This window comes from Aureobasidium pullulans, assembly GCF_000721785.1.
Source record: "Aureobasidium pullulans EXF-150 unplaced genomic scaffold scaffold_34, whole genome shotgun sequence".
NCBI classification, from domain to species: Eukaryota; Fungi; Ascomycota; class Dothideomycetes; order Dothideales; family Saccotheciaceae; genus Aureobasidium; species Aureobasidium pullulans.
In genome coordinates, this window is record NW_021941054.1 from 186045 (window position 1) to 204323 (window position 18279).

The 18279-nt window shown below is 50.8% G+C and overlaps 6 protein-coding genes across 6 annotated transcripts; 4 read left to right on the top strand and 2 right to left on the bottom strand.

Moving 5' to 3' along the window:
- Positions 1-4787: 4787 nt before the first annotated feature.
- Positions 4788-6033, top strand: M438DRAFT_306552 (NAD(P)-binding protein). Its single transcript, XM_029902270.1, has 3 exons — positions 4788-4879; positions 4935-5514; positions 5611-6033. Exons 1-3 carry the CDS (start codon positions 4855-4857, stop codon positions 5897-5899), a joined length of 894 nt encoding a protein of 297 aa, XP_029755515.1. The 5' UTR covers positions 4788-4854; the 3' UTR covers positions 5900-6033.
- A 1186-nt stretch (positions 6034-7219) lies between these two features.
- On the bottom strand, positions 7220-8351 carry M438DRAFT_378332 (uncharacterized protein; the record flags this gene model as incomplete). Its single annotated transcript, XM_029908804.1, has 2 exons — positions 7220-8017; positions 8073-8351. 2 exons carry the CDS (start codon positions 8349-8351, stop codon positions 7220-7222), a joined length of 1077 nt encoding a protein of 358 aa, XP_029755516.1.
- Positions 8352-10132: 1781 nt separating this feature from the next.
- Positions 10133-11841, bottom strand: M438DRAFT_359789 (MgPP2CL-3, protein phosphatase 2C-like protein 3; the record flags this gene model as incomplete). The annotated part of the gene is made up of 2 exons (XM_029907370.1): positions 10133-11276; positions 11330-11841. The coding sequence occupies 2 exons, from the start codon at positions 11839-11841 to the stop codon at positions 10133-10135; spliced, it is 1656 nt and encodes a 551-aa protein (XP_029755517.1).
- A 315-nt stretch (positions 11842-12156) lies between these two features.
- Positions 12157-14196, top strand: M438DRAFT_283999 (DUF654-domain-containing protein; the record flags this gene model as incomplete). The annotated part of the gene is made up of 2 exons (XM_029901424.1): positions 12157-12670; positions 12788-14196. The coding sequence occupies 2 exons, from the start codon at positions 12157-12159 to the stop codon at positions 14194-14196; spliced, it is 1923 nt and encodes a 640-aa protein (XP_029755518.1).
- Positions 14197-15597: 1401 nt separating this feature from the next.
- Positions 15598-17377, top strand: M438DRAFT_283905 (general substrate transporter; the record flags this gene model as incomplete). Its single annotated transcript, XM_029901421.1, has 3 exons — positions 15598-15699; positions 15756-16067; positions 16121-17377. 3 exons carry the CDS (start codon positions 15598-15600, stop codon positions 17375-17377), a joined length of 1671 nt encoding a protein of 556 aa, XP_029755519.1.
- A 555-nt stretch (positions 17378-17932) lies between these two features.
- On the top strand, positions 17933-18226 carry M438DRAFT_150900 (uncharacterized protein). Its single transcript, XM_029898969.1, has one exon. It carries the CDS (start codon positions 18032-18034, stop codon positions 18191-18193), a length of 162 nt encoding a protein of 53 aa, XP_029755520.1. The 5' UTR covers positions 17933-18031; the 3' UTR covers positions 18194-18226.
- The last annotated feature ends 53 nt before the right edge of the window (positions 18227-18279 follow it).

The window sequence follows — 18279 nt, forward strand, 5'->3', positions numbered from 1 at the left end:
TGTACGATTCCTGATAGCGATGGGCAGTGGGCCTGCCTAAATTGCCAAAGGTTGGCAACGCAGTGACATGCGTTCACCAGGCTTCGAACGATTTTCTTGCCCGATGCGAACACTAAGGCTCAAATTGTCGTTGCGTATCTTGAGGCCACTCTTTCCGACGCACCGCAAGACGAGCCGACGGAACGTTGTGTTTTGCTCCAAGGGATTACATATTTCGCGTCAGAACTAAGTTATTGGCTGTCAAACAACTGGACGAGGATCCTCGGCTGCTACGAAGCCTCTTAGTTGTGTGCGGAGTCGAAGACAATATTCTTGGGGCTGGGGTAGATTGTGGTGCAGGTTTCGTCTCACTCAATCCTTCTTAGTCAAATCCTTATGGAGCTACTAACTTTACTGAGATATGGCCATGTGTGGTATCGGGCTTGGTTGCCTCTGCTCTGCTGATCTATATGCAATGCACAAGCAGATCCTGAACGGGGCTTCATGCAACCGTGAACACACGGTTGTAGTGGCCCTTCGAGCTTGCGGTCAATTCCTGGGCACATTCGGGCGTGCCAAACACAGCTCAATTGGGAAGGGCACCACTATGGAGGATGCCATATGTACTGCAGGCGTCAGTGGCTGCCACGAACACAACATCCTTTCACCAAGACCTGACGGGTTGGAGCAACTCCCAGCCGTAGGATCGCTGTGCTATCTGAGCATACAATCCTCCAATGAGAACAACATCCTGGTGTGTCCCCATGCTCCAAATGCTTTACACCGGTGCATTCTTACTTGAGTAGATGCAGCAATACTACCGTCTGATATGAGATGACATGCTGTCATATGTATGCTCGTCCTTCGGTCACTAATTTGAGAGAATGGCGCAAGCAGGGACCTTCCGGCAATTCGTTGCTCGGACAGACTTTGAACGAACTTGGATCCGCTTCTTCACCGCATCCATGGACTCGGTGCTAGCAATGACCTTCTGCCGTCTCCCTACGCATGACACCGGGAGATCTTCCAAATACCCCATCCTACCCTTCACTAAAGCTTGTGCAAGGCAAACGTCCGTCCTCTCCGCTCGTGTTCTGTTCATGCTGTCTGCCATCGTGGTTCCAAAAGCCAGGGTGGATTTGGAATGGTCAGTGCGTCGGATGGACGTCCGTCATGATCAGTAAACCCGACATCTGACCTTCCATACCAACACGCCAGAACTGACTCCCTTCGTTCCTCGCAGATCTTCAAGCTTGGGCCCTTAAGTGCAGTCATAGACTTTTAAGCTTGTCCATTCTTCGGGTGACACGTGGACCGTCTGAAAGCCCCACCAAATGTGAGCGGCTGGGTACTTCCCCTTCGGAAACATGCATGTTGATGTTTGAACGAATTCAGACACCCGCGACGGGTCGCGACTTCTTTTTTACGGTGTACGCCAAGCATTAGTCTTCCAGAGCCTTCGTCATTATGGCAAATCCAGCTACCAAAAGGCACAAGGTACAGGAACGCAGTGCCCGTCGAGCAGGGGGCCTAGTTCTCGGAGAGTGTTCCTCGAGATGCACTAAACCTGTTTTTATACGGCAAGTTCCACCGACCGAGGTTTAAGATGCGTGCGATGTATGATTAGACACCCGGTCTGCGCTTTGTATAATCTCCACTGGCATCCTTCACGACCCGCTCAGCCCCCATTATCTTGCTCAGACGCTCTAAAAGCCCACTCCCGGCTCAGACAGAATGCGAGGTTTGTAAGTCGGCGTATGTTGATTTCAGCTACACGCCAACAGAGAGATCATCTTTCGATGCGTCCTGGGTAGCTGCCATGGTCACCATTGTCTCCGTACTCTCCGTACGTACTACGTACCAGCCTGCGTTGACGTTGCAAACTCCGAGTCCCCACTTGTCTCACATTAAACATAGCCACAACATGGACACAATGCCCTGCCCAGCCACCTATGTTATGGCCGAGTGTCGAGTCCAGGATACATGATCGTTCGAATAGGAGCATCTACAAGAAAAGCAGCCAGGTAAATCCGACTCTGTCCACCTATCACGACAATGCCGTAGGTCATGAATATTGCGGTGATCTCCATGCGAGGGTTTCCCTCGGCTCTTGAGTTCTTTCCTAATGTGTGTTTCATGCAAGATGGAAGGTTTAAACAGCAACATCTCTTCACCGCAACTACGTGGATCGTGGGCCGACCTCGCCTACTCCAGTAAAGTTACGCTAAAAGATATGCCGTGTTGACGATGATGGAAGCACCGCTGCGTCTCGTAGATGTACAATACCTTGATTCTGGATTCTTTTGCACCTCTTTCCTCTTGTTCTGAACTTTGTTACGCATGTATCTGTAAAGATGCCCGATTCTCGCCCAGCAATCGACGACGTCCACAGAGATCGTAATCGCCACTGCTTCTCTGCGGACAATAGTGCCGATTTCCAAAACACTGTGCATTCGTACACGCGAAATCCTCAGGTGTGGATCACGGGAAATGGCTGGAAGTGACAGATCTAGCACACGGTGAATTGCTAGTCTCCCAGAGGTCAGAACCAACTCGTGATCAGCATACTTGATGCTTTGCGGTTCATGCCAGATTGGTCGAGCCTCCGACAAGTGTGGTGAGCCCGCTATTATGCGCCAAGGTATCTGACAGACGCAGGAAGGATTGACAGCTGTCTGGGCGCATCGACTTCGCAGGTGGCCTCTTCAATCTAGGGCTTGGACACAATCCTATCAACATTCCCCACCAGCACCGAGTCTGCAGCAATGCCTCTACCCAATCCGGTATGCCTGGCTTCTATCTCGACAGTCCGAGGCGTTTACGAAGCCTTCCAACCATCAGCACACACTTAAAAAGTGAGATGCGACTACGAAGGAACAAGGATCCGTTAGTACAGTACGATATGCCGCTGTGTGATGGCTGCATGATGCCACCGGTGGGATACACGAACACGCCGTTCTTAAGCCAGCCAGATGAGTAGGTGTCCCCGTCATGAACCAAGGAAGTCCTCAAGTGCGTGAATCTAGGATCGGCTCACTGCATTGAACAGAGATGCCAGGGTCCTCGCCCAACCGCAGTCAAGCCAAGATGTTTATATCGCTGTCCTCGCATCATACTTTGAGGACAATGACACATTGACGTGGCACTCAACTGGATATCCACTCATTCTCCGACCGAACCGCTTTTGTCTCTCCGAATGCAACAGAGATCCAACGCACACACAACGAACGGCATCGATATAAGAGGAGGGTGTAAGAGGCACGGTATGCACCCACTTGAGTAGCGCTGTTCAATCCAGTTCTAGATTTCTCAGCTCGGCCTAGACACGCCACTGAACCCCAATGGGCTCGGTAAATGCTTCATTCGTATCGAATACGTCTTGAGCAGGTGCATAGGCTTATCACACTACATCACTTGGCTGGTTCTCGTCTCTGTGTTTTCGGCGGTCAAGATCCAAATGAGAACACACCGCAATCAGGTACTGATCCGCTGAGGAAGTGGTGTGCTTGGGTTGAACGGTAAGGTGTTATGACAATTAAACGCCGCGATCGAGTTCCTTGGATGGTCATCTTTACAGTGTGAGGAGCCAATTGAGGTTCAAGCGATTGAGGACAATTGATGATATCAAGTGATCCCCTTTTGGACTGCTGCAGGTGCTTTGGGTGAGGTTGTCACATCTTACTTATACCCTCTGCTTTCGGCCGATGCAGGCTATAGCCTATCACCGCAGTTCCATTTGGACTAATGCACATACTATACCATATCTGCGCAAGGCACTTTAGTTCACTAGATACGATCAACAGTTCAAACAAGATGCATCTACTGTTCAGCCAATGTTGTGTGATTCAACAGTAGTTGATGCAGTAGCAGCTATTTAGATCCTCGCCATAGTGCATATCAATGGGCCTTCTAAACAGGGGCGATCACTAAACATTGTACACTTGCCTAACCAGTCTTGCTTTTGATCGCCATTCAATAACTTCACACTTCAGATGTTCTCCGCACATGCGTAAAGCTTACATTGTCAGCAGTCCCTCTCGACCACCCCTGGTACTTGCCACGACCTATAGAAATGCACGATTTTTGTGAGATTGAAACAGTCGTTTGCAGGGATGCGCCAACGGTCATGCTTTCAGAGACTACCTCTAACTAGACAGAAATTGTGCTTTTCCACAACTACACACCTAAACAAACGTATCACACGAAGCATGCTTATATGTACGAGTGCAGTGTTGAGATAAAACTGATCGAGACGTCATGTCCGAAAAAGGAAGGAGTTCATCAAGGTGATGGAATCGACTTGAATCAGACAGGGCCCAAGCTCAAGCTCTGCTCGAATCGTTTAACGATAAGAATTGCGCACCTTCGTTATCTCGTCGTCTTCGCCAAATATTGCCAGGGCTGTCTGTCACTTGGACGGCAAGAGAGTCTCGAGTTTGAAGGTGTATCTGCTGTCGGACTTGGTCGGTTGCTTGCAGGCAGATGCGACGTGCATATCGTGACGCTCAGCAGAAAGCTGCCTCTCTCAGAACTAAACAGTAATAGGTAAGGTAGGGAGGGTCCTCCGTCTATTATAACCGGACCTCACGGTAGAAAAGCAGAGCAGTTCATCCGGCTCAAAATGTGTTGAGGCTCAAGATGCTGCTAAATGTGGCCAAGACTCGTTCAGCAGTATTGAGATCGTGATGGTTGGTGAGATCCAGTGAAATGTGGTCGTTCGATCGTCATTATTTTGTCAAACGTCATAAACAGCTATTACATCACAATCACCTACTTGACCTCCACCTATATCTTTCTTTCCAGAGCCGCCGTAGATCTTTTTCGAGACATCAACCTTTACAATCACCAAACCAAAATAATCACCATCTAACTATCATGTCTGAGGGTCAATTCAAGAAGGGTATGTGGCTGCCCGGCTTGCTTAGTGAGAGATAAAGCGACTGACCACTGAACAGATTTCCAAATCCCCGTCGCGGACCAGAAGCCTCCGGGTGTCCAAAAGGACATGAAGGGTCCTACTCCTCAGAACGAGCACCTTCCCACTGAGGATGGCGGTTTCCACCTCTACAAGGCTGCTGGCAAGCTTGAGGGCAAGAAGGCCATCATTACCGGAGGAGACTCCGGCATCGGCCGTGCCATTGCCATCATGTACGCCATGGAGGGAGCCGACAGCTTGATCGCTTACCTCGAGGTTGAAGAAGAAGACGCACAGGAGACCAAGAAGAAGGTCGAGTCATACGGTCGCACTTGCCATCTTCTCCAGGTCGATCTCAAGAAGAAGGAGGATTGCCAGAAGGTCATTGACACTGCTCTTGAGAAGATGGGCGCCATCAACATTCTTGTCAACAACCACGCCTACCAGAACATGGTTGAGGACATCAAGGACCTCACCGAGGAGCAGTGGGAGTTCACCTTCGCCACCAACATCCACCCCTTCTTCTACCTTTCCAAGTACGCTCTGCCTCACATGAAGCAAGGCGACACCATCATCAACAACGCCTCCATCAACGCATACATTGGCCGTCCTGACTTGCTGTACGTACCTCCCCTCATTCTCTCAACTTCCTATTCGGGAAGCCCTTTTGTTTCTCACCATACTCTTGATCATCCTTACTGACTATACATATCTAGTGACTACACATCAACCAAGGGTGCCATCATCTCCTTCACCCGCGGTCTCCACAACCAATACGTTGGTCGTGGCATCCGTGTCAACGCCGTCGCTCCCGGCCCCGTCTGGACACCCCTCATCCCTGCTACTATGAACCACCAGGCTCAAAAAGAGTTCAGCTCTCCTATTGGCCGTCCCTCGCAGCCCTCGGAGATCGCTACTTGCTTCGTCTTCCTCGCAAACTCCGACAGTGCTTCCATCTCTGGCCAGACCATCCACGCCAACGGCGGTGTTGTTGTTAACGGTTAAATGCTGCATATCAGCCATCATACCTTCCACCCAGAGCATATTGCGTCGAACAGAAGCAAGTGTGGGAAAAACGATCTTAGCTATGAAGTAGTTTTAATGAGTTTACGAGAATGAAGAGACATTGTGTCACCTGTCTTTGACCAAAGTTCTACCTTACCACAACTATATGTACTCTATACCTTCAGTTGTGATTCACTGCCATGTACTCATCCTCTTTTTTGCCATCTTCATTGATCAGTCAAATCTTTAGACACAACGCGCGAATATGGCACGGTTCTTTCTTGACACGGAGCAGCAAAACATCATCAGTCATCACATCCCTCTGCGCAAGAAAAGACTATCCCTCTTCCTCTTCCTCTTCCAATACCAACTCAAAATCCACATCAGCTGTTTACCATGACCCCCTATTGAGTCCATCGCTGACTTGAATATCTTTAGAGCGTGAATATCTTTAGAGCGTGAATATCTTTAGAGCGATCAGACAGAGACGACAACATCCTCCTCTTGCTGTCTATGAAGCTGCGGTCAAGCTACCAGGAAAAGGCACAAAATTTTCATGGTGTCGGGATATTCCACTGAGAGTAGACCATCGCTGTGGACTCTCACTGGAAATGTTTCTGGTTCTCGAAAACATTGTGCATTGTAGCAAATACGCAGTAGTTCGAGGGGAAAATTTAGGTCTGGGATCGCTGCTTACATCCCTCCCTTTGCATCGTGAGTGCTATAATCTTTCGACTTTGGAATGGAATAACTTCGATGGTATGATAGAACCCAGCAGACACGATGTAGTGGAAAGTCACGACGACGTAAGAAAGGCTTGGATATTGGAACGTGGTGAACAATCTTTGTTGTGAACTGATTCGGTTAGGGGTTGAATGTATTTAATTACATAGGAAATATGGTATCTTCTGGTATATAACAGTTTCTGACGATTCCCCCTCTTTGGTGGAATGGCAATGGGCTGGCACGACCATTCTGGCTGATTGTAGTGTTATTTCTATACGAGAGAGCGTTCTGTTTTGCCGCTCTGCTGTATTGGTATGTTTCGTTGGCGTCGTGATATGAGTTTGGGTACTGTGGATGACGGTGAAGGCGTGATGACTGTTCACGCATATAGCATCGTCTAAGATGGCTTCTCCTGGTGAAGTATCCGGCGTGCTGGATGTGGTGGAGTGGCTGTGATGTATACCAGTGCGAGACATGGACCCTTGTTCATGCATGCATGTATGCTCTCCAGAGTCCGTGACTCTTCGATCGTGGCGACGTTTGGTCTTCCATCGGTGAGAAGCGGTAAGCTTGGTATGAGTTGGAGTATTTCACTCAGATAGGTCGAGGACTTTGCGGCCATCTTCCATTCGACCCTTTTTCCAGGTCCTGCGAGACAACAGAGACTTCAGTCCAGCCTTGTGAGTCTTCATCCTCTGACTCTCCAAATGCTTGAAACCCGTCACGAGGGCGAGATCTGGACAATGGGAGTCCTTTGAGTTGAATATCGGGTACGATGGAAGGTGTCTTTCTGCCTCCACGACTGTTTTGAGAGGCAGACACCGACCTTGCTCCTTCGAGACATTTCTTGAACAATGGTCTCAAGGTTGCGAAGGAGACGGCTGCGATACCAAGGCCAGGTTCCACAGTGCTGTAGAGTGCGAATTTGGCCGACTGCTTGAAGAAATGTTTTCCAGGGCGAAGACCGTCGACGTAACCGAAACGAATAAGCGAGACAATACTTCCTGCTGCACCCAGCGCAAGCAAGAGGTAGGCCCAGAACTTGGTGACACGAGGCATGTTGAGGTTCCAAATGGTTACGATAGGCAAAAGAGCCATGATCCAGTCAGTGGCTGCGTTGAGTGCCGTGTGTACGTAGCTGGCAGGAATGGTGACATTCTCGATCGATAGACACTTCTGCTCGACCGTCCGTAGAAGGAACTTCTGAGGGTCTCCACAGCCAAATGTGACGATGCCGAAGTAGATGAAGCCGTAGATGGTGCTGATGGCCATGCAGATGTAGATGACCATACGTTGCCACGGTTCGACAATGATGCGTAGGAAAAAGAGACCCAACGAGATTTTCAAGAAGACACCGGTGATGGCGTAGGATCCGCTGAAGGCGATGATGTCCTGTGGAGGAATGAGGTTAGTATCTGTAACGATTGGGAATGAACCGATCACATACTGTTACAAGTTCAGATAGACCAGCAACATTGTTGTATTTCGTCGGCTGCATCTCCATCTGAGCAGCTTTTATGATGTAGGCACATTGCACTGTGAAAGCGGCAATCGCAAGCATGATAGTCCAGTCGTCCCAGCCGAAGGACCTCATCATGACGCTGCGGACGTAGACACGTAGTACCACTGAAAACCAGGCAATGGTCAAGATGGCTACTGTGCCACTGAACAGAGATTGTGGTACGGAGCCCAAGTGGCTCAATGTAGGGATTTCGCTGGCCGCCATTATGATTGGTGTTGTGTAGAGCTAGCAGCTCCTTGTCCAAGTTGATCTCCTGTCAAGAAACGAAGGTGGTATGGTCGAGTAGTCCTGGTAAGTAGAGGCTGTGTCTAGTTTCTTGGTTCTGTCATGCCCGATTGTTGTAGACCGAAAGGCAATAGATAATTCGCACCAGGTAATGTGGAAGTAGCTATGTGAAGAAGGAACGGATCAGGAAAAGAGAAGTAGATGAAAGCTGGGACGTGCCTGCCTTTCTACAAATACATGCGGCAACATGCCATTTGCGCAGCATGTCCACAGGGTACGAACCTTCAAGGGCATTCTCAGCAGATGCTACAACTGATCGACACCACATTCACATGAATAGAGACAAGTCACCTCGAGTAGCTGCAAACTCAACGCCCTTGACGCAGCGCCACGAGTCACGGGTACTGGTGGAACCAGGCGCCACTCGGTCGGAAGTGAGGTTAACTCTAAACATTGTCCATCATGAAACTCGTACTAGTTTCGGCGCGACGAACCTCGTATGGTCAAGTCAAGCACGACAACATTCGAGGGGCCCCATGGTTGGATTCGCTTAATACAATGTATCTGATACATTCTGGTTCCAGCCTTGATAGCCTGTTGGTGATCAGTCGATCCTGAAAAGATACAAGATGTCTACCGAACCTTGAGGCTCTGTCTGGTGAAAACTTTCTTGAAGGGTCCACGAGAAAGGCTTCGTTCCAGTTGTGCAACGGTTTTCTGACAGCCAAGAGCCTGACTCTTGAGATGATCTTGTCCGAGTCAAGCAATGTCGCAGTTGAGCAGCACTCCGCGAAAGTTCGATACTGCAGAGGGTTTTCTTGACAAAGAATGAGCACGCAAGCATGTCGGCGGCATTGACCTGATGGAACGGTCATTGTAGGAAAAGGACGGCCATGATTCGGCTCCGTGCGCCCTTTGTCAAGCAGCAACTTATTTGCGGACCGTCATGATAGATCCGATGCCAATATTACTATGTGGGCGCACTCTCCACTCGATCCAATCTTGGTATTTCCTTGCAGTCCACCATCCGGCATGGAAATTTGTACTTAGCCCCGGGTCAAACTAATACCGAGACATTGCACCCCTTCCACAATGGACTTGAAGGATTCTTTCTTCTGTTTGCTTGTCATGGCTCTGCCGCTGCTCGGACACTGGCAAACGAAGCCACGCGATTTTGATGAGTGATCATCACCAGGGCAAGAACCTTCTTGGGAGATGATCTTCGTGCGTAAGAAAAGAAGATCTGGAGACGAGCGACGATCATGCTGCTGGTGCGGTCCCGGGAGTTGGGTTGAGAGTAGCCCTTGCATGGAAACAACAGAGAAGGGATGATTGACTGAGGCTCGTCACCACGTGTACTCGTATCTCAACCTTGTGGTGGAGATTAGGAAAAGTTGTTAAGGTTGAGATTTCGAAGGCCTTCATGCAGCAGTACAACATCAGATGATACACATTTTCAGGTAGGGTCTGTGGGAAAGTTTGGGTGTTTGGTGAGAAACTTTGGAGGTTTCAAGAGACAGCCTGATGAACATTCGACATCTGTCGTCTGATGTTCCATCGTCAAAACTTGCTCGATACATGCTCGAGACTATTCCAGCTCTCTAGTCTACTGAATCTTTCATCTCATATCGGATGAAAATCCTCCGATGAACCCCTTTTACGGACTTAAGACACCTTCGAGTCAGATCAGATTCATACCAAGCCCCCGACGCCATGTTAGAACTCCCGCAATGCAACTATCAATGACATTCATACGGCACTCAAAGCTTAGGCTTGACGCCCTCGGAGCTCAGTGCCGAAGCCTCCTTGTTCAACTCCACCTTGCCTGTGCGTTCTGGTCCACCCTCACCAAAGAAGATGACTTCAATGGTCAGATCATCGCGGTATCTGCGCGAGTAAGGGCTGGGGAGAGTGAGTAGTGCGGATAAAGTATCTTGGTCTTTGCCGCCAAGAGCATTGCGTGCAAGATGAGTCGCAGCATTCTTGTCCTCAACAACAAAGCGCTGGAACTCAGGGTCATTGACACCCCACTGCTGCTGACGAATGGGAGCACGTTGACCAGTGGCATCCTCTCCATGAGCGGCACCTTCAACGTTTAGAGCAGATGTCTTGTTTGAGCCGAACCATGACCTCAACCAGGACTGGTTCTGCTGAGGGGTAAGGTGAGCCTGTTGATCAAGCCACATGCCAACAAGACCGACGACCTCTTCGTTTGTGAGCATCTCCCACAGGCCGTCCGTGGCCATGACAACAAAGTCGCCTTTCTCAGGCTGAACCTTTGTGGTGGTAATGACGGGCTCAGCAGTGACATACGGAGGAGTCTTCAGGTACTTTGAGTAGGAGCGAGTAAAGAAGTTCTTTCTCAAGAGATCTTGAGTCTCCTTGGACCACTTGTAGACGGCGTCTCCAAAAGCACGGCTAGGTTCGAGACCGCCGAGAATACGGCCGTTGTGGGTAACATAGGGCTCATTGGGATGTTCTTTGCGCAGACGTTCATTCTCAGACTCTGTTCCTCCAGTTTGGTCGACAGAAAGGGCAGTTGCAGTCCATTTGCCGCTGGAGGCACGACGGCCCAGAACAGCACGCGAGTCACCGGTACAAGCAACACGGAGCTCCTTGGAACGGCTGTCGTAGAATGAAAGCAGAGCGCATGAGCCAGACAGGGCAGGAGCTAGGAGCTCTGCGGCCAAGGACCTTGACTTTGCACTCTGAACCTTCTTGACACTCTCGTGTGTAATCTCATGGTCGAGCAAGGTAAAGCCCTTCTTGATGGCAGCGTCGACGGCATCTGCAGGGGGAGGCTTGAGGGACGAGTTTGCGGAGGCGGCTGTGTATGTTGTGTTCAATTCGCGAGCAACGAAGGAGATGAGAGTCTGGCGGAGTTTGGCAGATGTGGTCCAGCCGCTGTAGTCGAGTGTTAGCCGATGGCAACTAGGCAGGGAGGGAGTGGCATGTACGCATGACCGTCAAAGACACCCCAGAACATCCAATCGCTGCCCTCAGTCTGACCAGAGACGGACTCGGGTACGTGGATGATCTTCTCTGCGTGGTCGTCCTCGATGGGGTCGTTGCTAGGAATCTGAACAACATCGTAGCGAACAACGCCAGAGCCACGGCCGACCAGGTAAGACTCCTGGTTGGTCCTCAGCTTCTGGGTGGCTTGCTCGGCTGTCAACATCTCGAGGACCTTGCGGCCGTAGTCGTCCGTCTCCTTGTGCAAAGGCTGGTTGTCGGGAATGACACTGGTATAGAGAGCACCTTGCTCGACTATGAGGGCGCGGCGCACAGCATCGGCGACTTCTTCTGACACGGGACCAGTCGTAACAGGGGCGGCGGGAGTAGGGTAGTTTGTCGGCGAGGCAGACGGAACAGGCGAGGCGGACGAGTTCGAGGACTGGCGGTACTGGTAGATGGCAGCACCTCCGGCAGCAACGGCACCGACAGCCAGGGAAACACGGCGGAGGCGCATGGATGAGGGGTTGGACGGGGAGCGGGAGGCTAGCGAGCGGTGGAAGACGACATTGCCGCCGGCCTTTGATCTTGCTACGTTCGGACGGCGCACGGCACGCAGGTTCTGGACGACAGCACGACGCATTTGAACGAGATGGACGCGGATTCTCCAAGGGACCACGATGCTGTCGATGATAACCAAATGTGGAGTCTGGGGGTGAAGCCGGCCGTCCAATCGGCTGCCGTTTGCCAAATACCCAAATACCTACGTCACCAGTCCTGAACAATTTGTCCCTTGTCATTGTCGAGCAAGAAAGACGCCAACATATCAACCATGTCGTCGAGAGCATTGAGAAAGGCCCAGCGTGAGCGCGAAGAACAGGAGCAACTGCGGAAGCTCCAGGAAGAGCACGAAGAGCAAGATGAGGGTTCCGAAGAGGAAGAGGCTCCTGCTGCTGCTCCGCCCAAGCAGAGTCTCTTTGCCATGCTAAACGAGGACGGTGCCGACGACGAAGACGATGCTGAAGATGAAGATGAAGACGTCCACCAAGACGAATCAGAACAAGAGGCCGAAAAGCCCACACCTACCCAGCCGACACCTAAGCCTTCCACCAAGTCCAAGAAGAAAAAGAAGAAGGCAAAGAAGGCCGCCCAACCCGCAACCTCTTCCAAAGCAGACGCCTCGCTGGACGACATCGATCTTGCTCTCAAGTCCCTCTCGACCAAAGCTTCTGGTACTGCCACACCCACGAACACTGCAGACCCAAACACAAACGAAGTATGCCGTCTGCTGTCCATCGACACAGCTTCTCTCCATGCTGCCAATGAGATGCGCAGACTCTTTGGTCGTGCTGCTCTGGAGGGTGACAACGACGATGATAACAATGCCGGTGGTCGCAGGAGAAACCGTGGAGGTGCTCAGCAGGCTGGTCTAGCTGCTGCCTTGGGTAGACGGCCTGGCCAAGGTGGAAGAAGTGATGGTTTGGCTGCGCTCAGTCGCCGTCGCAACATCTTCATCCAGGGCAAGGAAGAGTGGCCTGTTGCAACCAGCGGAGGTCTCGGTATGGAGGTCATTGAGAAGCGATCAGACGGCACCGTGGAATATGCCTTTGTTCACAGCCGCATCTACCAGGATGTTCAGGGTCAGTTTGAGACATGCGTGGCATCCATGGACCCCCAGCGTATGGTACTCTTGTTGCAACACAACCCATACCACATCAGCACTCTGCTGCAAGTTTCGGAAATCGCAAAGCAAGAGCGCGATCACACCACTTCCGGTGATCTGTTGGAGCGTGCTCTCTTCTCCTTTGGTCGTGCGGTTCACTCAACCTTCTCAGCCAATCTCCAGCAAGGCAAAGCCCGTCTTGACTTCCGCCGTCCTGAAAACCGCGAATTCTGGCTCGCTGCATGCCGCTACATTTCCAACCTTGGTATGCGATCCACCTGGCGCACCGTCTATGAATGGTCCAAGTTGTTGCTCAGTCTCGATCCTGAAAACGATCCTTACTGCATCAGTCTTGTTATTGATCAGTATGCTATCCGTGGACGCCAACCTCAAAACTTTTTGGACCTTGTCAACAACCCTATCTTCACGACCAAGTGGAAGCACTTGCCGAATGTCCAGCTCAGTCGCGCTCTTGCCTTCATCCGAGTTGGTAACGCAGCTAAAGGCAAGCAGTCTCTTTACACTGCCGTCAGCCGCTTCCCTTGGGTTGTGGCACGCCTCTTCCAGGAGCTTAATCTTGACCCTCCACCTAGTGTCTGGGGCAAGTCACCACGCACAGACAGCGAGAAGCTACATTCTGAAGTATATGCCATCCGTGCCAAGGATCTTTGGAACACTCCAGAGGCTAGTGAGCTGCTCGTCGAAGTCAGCTCGGCCGTTAGCAGCGAAGTCCCCGAGCCACCAGTGGTAGATAGAGACATCACTCTTGACGAGGGTAGACACATCCTGATGAGTGACATGCCTACTCTCATCGCGCTTCTGCCTCGCTCTATTACAGCCAAGGTCACATCTGCCTCTGACCCTCTCCCGCCACAAGACAACCAGGCCACATACACTCCTGCATCAACTCAGCGTGTTGTACAGCCACCATCAGGTGCTTTGGGAGGCGCAGCTGAGAGCCTGCGTGAGCTCCAAGGACTCTACCGCTTCTTCTCAGAACTGTTCCCATGGTTCAATCCTACGGGTGAGGGCGAAGAAAGGCCTCAACCAAGCGAGGAGGAGATTGAACGCCGTATCGCTGAAAGCGGTGTATCGGAAGAAGTCATTGTGCAGCGTACGCAGCGCCTAATGGACTTGCAGCAGAGGCTTATCTCTGTTGGTGAGCCTGAGGCAGGAGCAGAGGCCGCCCTTGCAGTCGATGACGAGTAATGTAATATAGATAGCCCTTAGATGTTACCCACGTTGGCTGAACCATGATTGAATGATCAAAAAAGCTGTGTATAACTTGGTTACCTCAGTTCATCCTATGAACCCATACCAATTTACCGTTGCAAATCACACGCTCGACCAACTCCCCTTGATCGGTTCGGGGAGCACCACCCATCCTGGTTTCTCTATCAGCGATGCCACCGGTCTTAAGATTAATCAGCACCGTCCGGGCCGCGAGGTGTTGCAACTGCCGCAATTTAGAAACCGGAGCCCGATGCCGAACAGACCCATCGTAAAACCAAGGTCAAAGGAGGCAGTGTTTTCTTTCGGTCGGGATTGATCATCGGCGTTCGCGTTCACATTCAACGAAAGCATTTTTTTCGGATGCCACCGGTTCTCCCATCACTATCAGAAGACCAAGTGCAAGTCCACCGGGGCTGCAACGCACGATGCTCGGCTAATATAAGCGTTTTCTTACACGAGCAAACAGTCGATCACTTTTGCAAAGTGGAAGCTTGAAAGTTGATTTTCATTCCTGCAGAACTGGAGAGTCTCCACTGAAAAAGTGCTGATATCTTCTCCACAACGCTTTCCATGGTTTCTGAGATGGGGGCGCGTGGGGCTGGTTTTGGTGTTTGCCCTCCATCTTCTTGCTAGGAATTCACTCTACCATCACGACATGCTCGAATACGGATAATCGCGTGGCTTGCTGTTATACGATCTTTGTTGGCAAACGTAGAAATTGTTGATGACGCAGGATGGTCGTTGATTGAGAGTATTCGATTCTGCAGCCCTGTCAAGCCACCGCCGTGGATCCGATCGTTTCATACTTTTTGACCAATGGGATTGGTCCGGTCTCTCGTGCCGTCCACGAGGTCTCTCCAAAACTTTCCAGCCATGACGTTGACCTCTATGGAAATGACATCGTTTCTACTGATTTCCAGCTACACGCCCGCGGCAGAAAGCGAGTAGCCCTGTGTCCTTCACCGAAAGTGTGCTCGGCCGATGAAAAGATCGATCATGGGTCGCGTAGAAGGATTCTCGGTTTGGTTACATTCCGGAGGGTCGTGTCGTTGTCCCTGAGACGATATGACCTCAGTCGCGGGCCTTCTGCGAGATGATGAGATGAGCCACGAAGAATAGTAGATCCTCTTCAACAGTTTATATAATCCCCAGTGGAGCACCTCCATACCCCTCCGCACAACTTTTCGGTCCTTCTCCCACGTTTCTCTGCTATCCCACAATCCAAACCCCAAACTTCTCCGCGTTGGCCATAGCCCTGCAGTAGCCAACATGGGCATGTTCAGCAAGAAGGACAAGGAAGACGATGCCTCTTTCCACAGTGGTACGACGACACCGCCGTCAAATAACCAACGAACGTTCGACACGACAGAGAAGGGAATGGAAGATGACGGACCTACACACATTTACAACTTCAGAGTCATTGCGATGGTCTTGATTGTGTCGCTCGGAGGTCTTATCTTCGGTTTCGACACCGGCCAGGTAAGAACTCGACAAACGATTTCATACAGTTCACCGCTGATTTAGATGTAATCCAGATCTCCGGTTTCCTAGCCATGGAAGATTTCCTGGGACGCTTCAGTGAGAACGGAACTGAATTCACCGCTGTAAGAGAAGGTACCATCACTGGTCTGTTGTCCATCGGAACACTACTCGGAGCTATTATCGCTGCACCCATCGCCGACAAGTTCGGACGCCGAATGTGTATTCTCGTCGGAAACATCCTGTTCTGGATCGGCATGATCGTACAAATGACATCCACAACTGCCTGGTACCAGGTCGCTATTGGCCGTTTGATTGCAGGCTTCGGTGTCGGCAAGCTCTCAGTCCTCACGCCCATGTACATGAGTGTAAGTTTTAAGACTTCTCTAGGCATTGACGATGTACTAATGGTGTTTCAAAGGAAACCGCACCCAAGCAAATTCGTGGCTCCATGGTTTCATGTTACCAACTCTTCATCACCCTCGGTATCTTACTTGCAGACGTAATCAACCTCGGTACCAAGAACATTGACGGACCTGCCTCATGGCGTATCACCATGGGTATCGGTTTCGTTTGGTCCGGAATCATGGCTGGTGGTATCTGGCTTCTTCCAGAAAGTCCTCGCTGGAACTACCGCAGAGGAAAGGTCGACGAGGCTAGACACACTATCGCCAACGTCTACGGTGTATCTCAAAACCACTCTTCTGTCAACCGCGAGATCCGCGAGATCAAGGCCAAGTTCGACGTGGAGCAGGCTGGAGGAAACCACCCCTTCTGGGAGGTCTTTACTGGTCCTCGTATGGCCTACCGTGTTACCCTAGGAGCTGGTCTCCAGATGCTCCAGCAGCTGACGGGTGCCAACTTCTTCTTCTACTACGGTACGACCATCTTCGACTCTGTTGGTATCAGCGACAGTTTCGTCACTGCTACTATCCTCGGTGCTGTCAACTTCGTCTGCACCTTTGGTGGTCTTTGGGTCGTTGAGAATGTTGGTCGTCGCAAGGCCCTCATTTTCGGTGGCTTCTGGATGTTCGCCATGTTCATGGTGTTTGCCTCTGTCGGTCACTTCCAGCTCCAGCAAGGCGTCAACACAGGAACTGCAGGTACCGTCATGATCATCTTCGCATGTCTTTTCATCGCCGGATACGCCACAACTTGGGCACCCATCGTTTGGTGTGTTGTCGGTGAACTCTACCCTACTCGCTACAGAGCAAAGGCCATGGGTATCGCTACCGCCAGTAACTGGACTTGGAACTTCTTGATCGCCTTCTTCACCCGCTTCATCACCAACGACATCGATTACCGCTACGGTTACATCTTCGCCGCCTGCAACTTTGCCGGTGCTTTTGTCGCTTACTTCTTCCTCTGTGAACACCAAGGTCGTACGCTCGAGGAGATTGACACTATGTACATTCTTCACGTCAAGCCTTGCAAGAGTTCAGGCTGGACAGCTCCCGAGAATGAGGAGTTGGTTACTGCAGATGCTCTCGCCTTGACTTCTGGCGCTCGCGGTATCAAGAAGGCTGACGCTGCTGGTATGGAGAGTGAACGCAGAGTTGAGAACATGCAGGTCCCTGCGGCCACCGAGACTCATGGTATCCACGATGTTTCTGGCACCGATTTCGTGCCCGAGAGCACGAGGGCAGCTGATGGCCGTCCGCCAAATGTCGGACAATAGATGTTTTCTTGTTCTGCGTTTGATTTGGGGAAAAAGGGAGGAAGCCTGGAGTTTCCATCCCTTTCTTTGACGTCTGTATCTATTACTTATAATATTCAAACCTTGTACAAATACATTGATCATAAAAAAATCCCTACACATCTTCAACCTGATACTTGTCAAACATTAGCACACACCATTGATCAAGTAGTGCTCCCACTCACATCTCTACTTCGTCTGCTCCACAACCTCCTCAACCCGGCCATCCTCCCCACCATGACTTTTCCTCTTGAACAACCCTTTCAACCCGGAATTCGACTTCTTCTCCTTCGCCTCTGCCATGGCGAGATTCTTGCGATCGGCTGCTTGTCGTTGTCTTTCCGGATCATTGGGGTATTGGTCTGCGAAATCTTCCGGTGCGTATGGAGTTTCGCCTTTGAATTCTGGATAGACGCCATTGACCGCGAAACCGGACATGATGATTTGATGATGTTCGTTGATGTTTGGGAAACTGATCTTGGATTGTGGTTTTTACCAAATTGCAGAGGTGCGTTGAAGAGATGAATGTCTGGTCAAGATAGTGGTATATATGTTAAAGTGCTGGGTAGATGGGGGGGAAGGAGTGGCTATGCTATATAAGGAAACATACAAGACTCTGTTGATCGTCGTTGGGCTATGACGCTTGGGAGGCTATGGAATAGAAAGGATGCAAGCATGCTTGGTTTGAGTGCTTGGTTGTTGTTGATCTTCTTCCATAGATTCGGATGGTCGGGATCCTTCGGCCGTAGTTGGAGGATCCTTCTTTCGTCACATGTCATGGGATGCTTGTTGTGTTGATCTTGTTTCAGGCGTTCCTGCCAAATCTATGAGGCTCAGATGAATGCGTTTGAATGTTGATTGGACTCGGCCAGACGTGCGTTTCG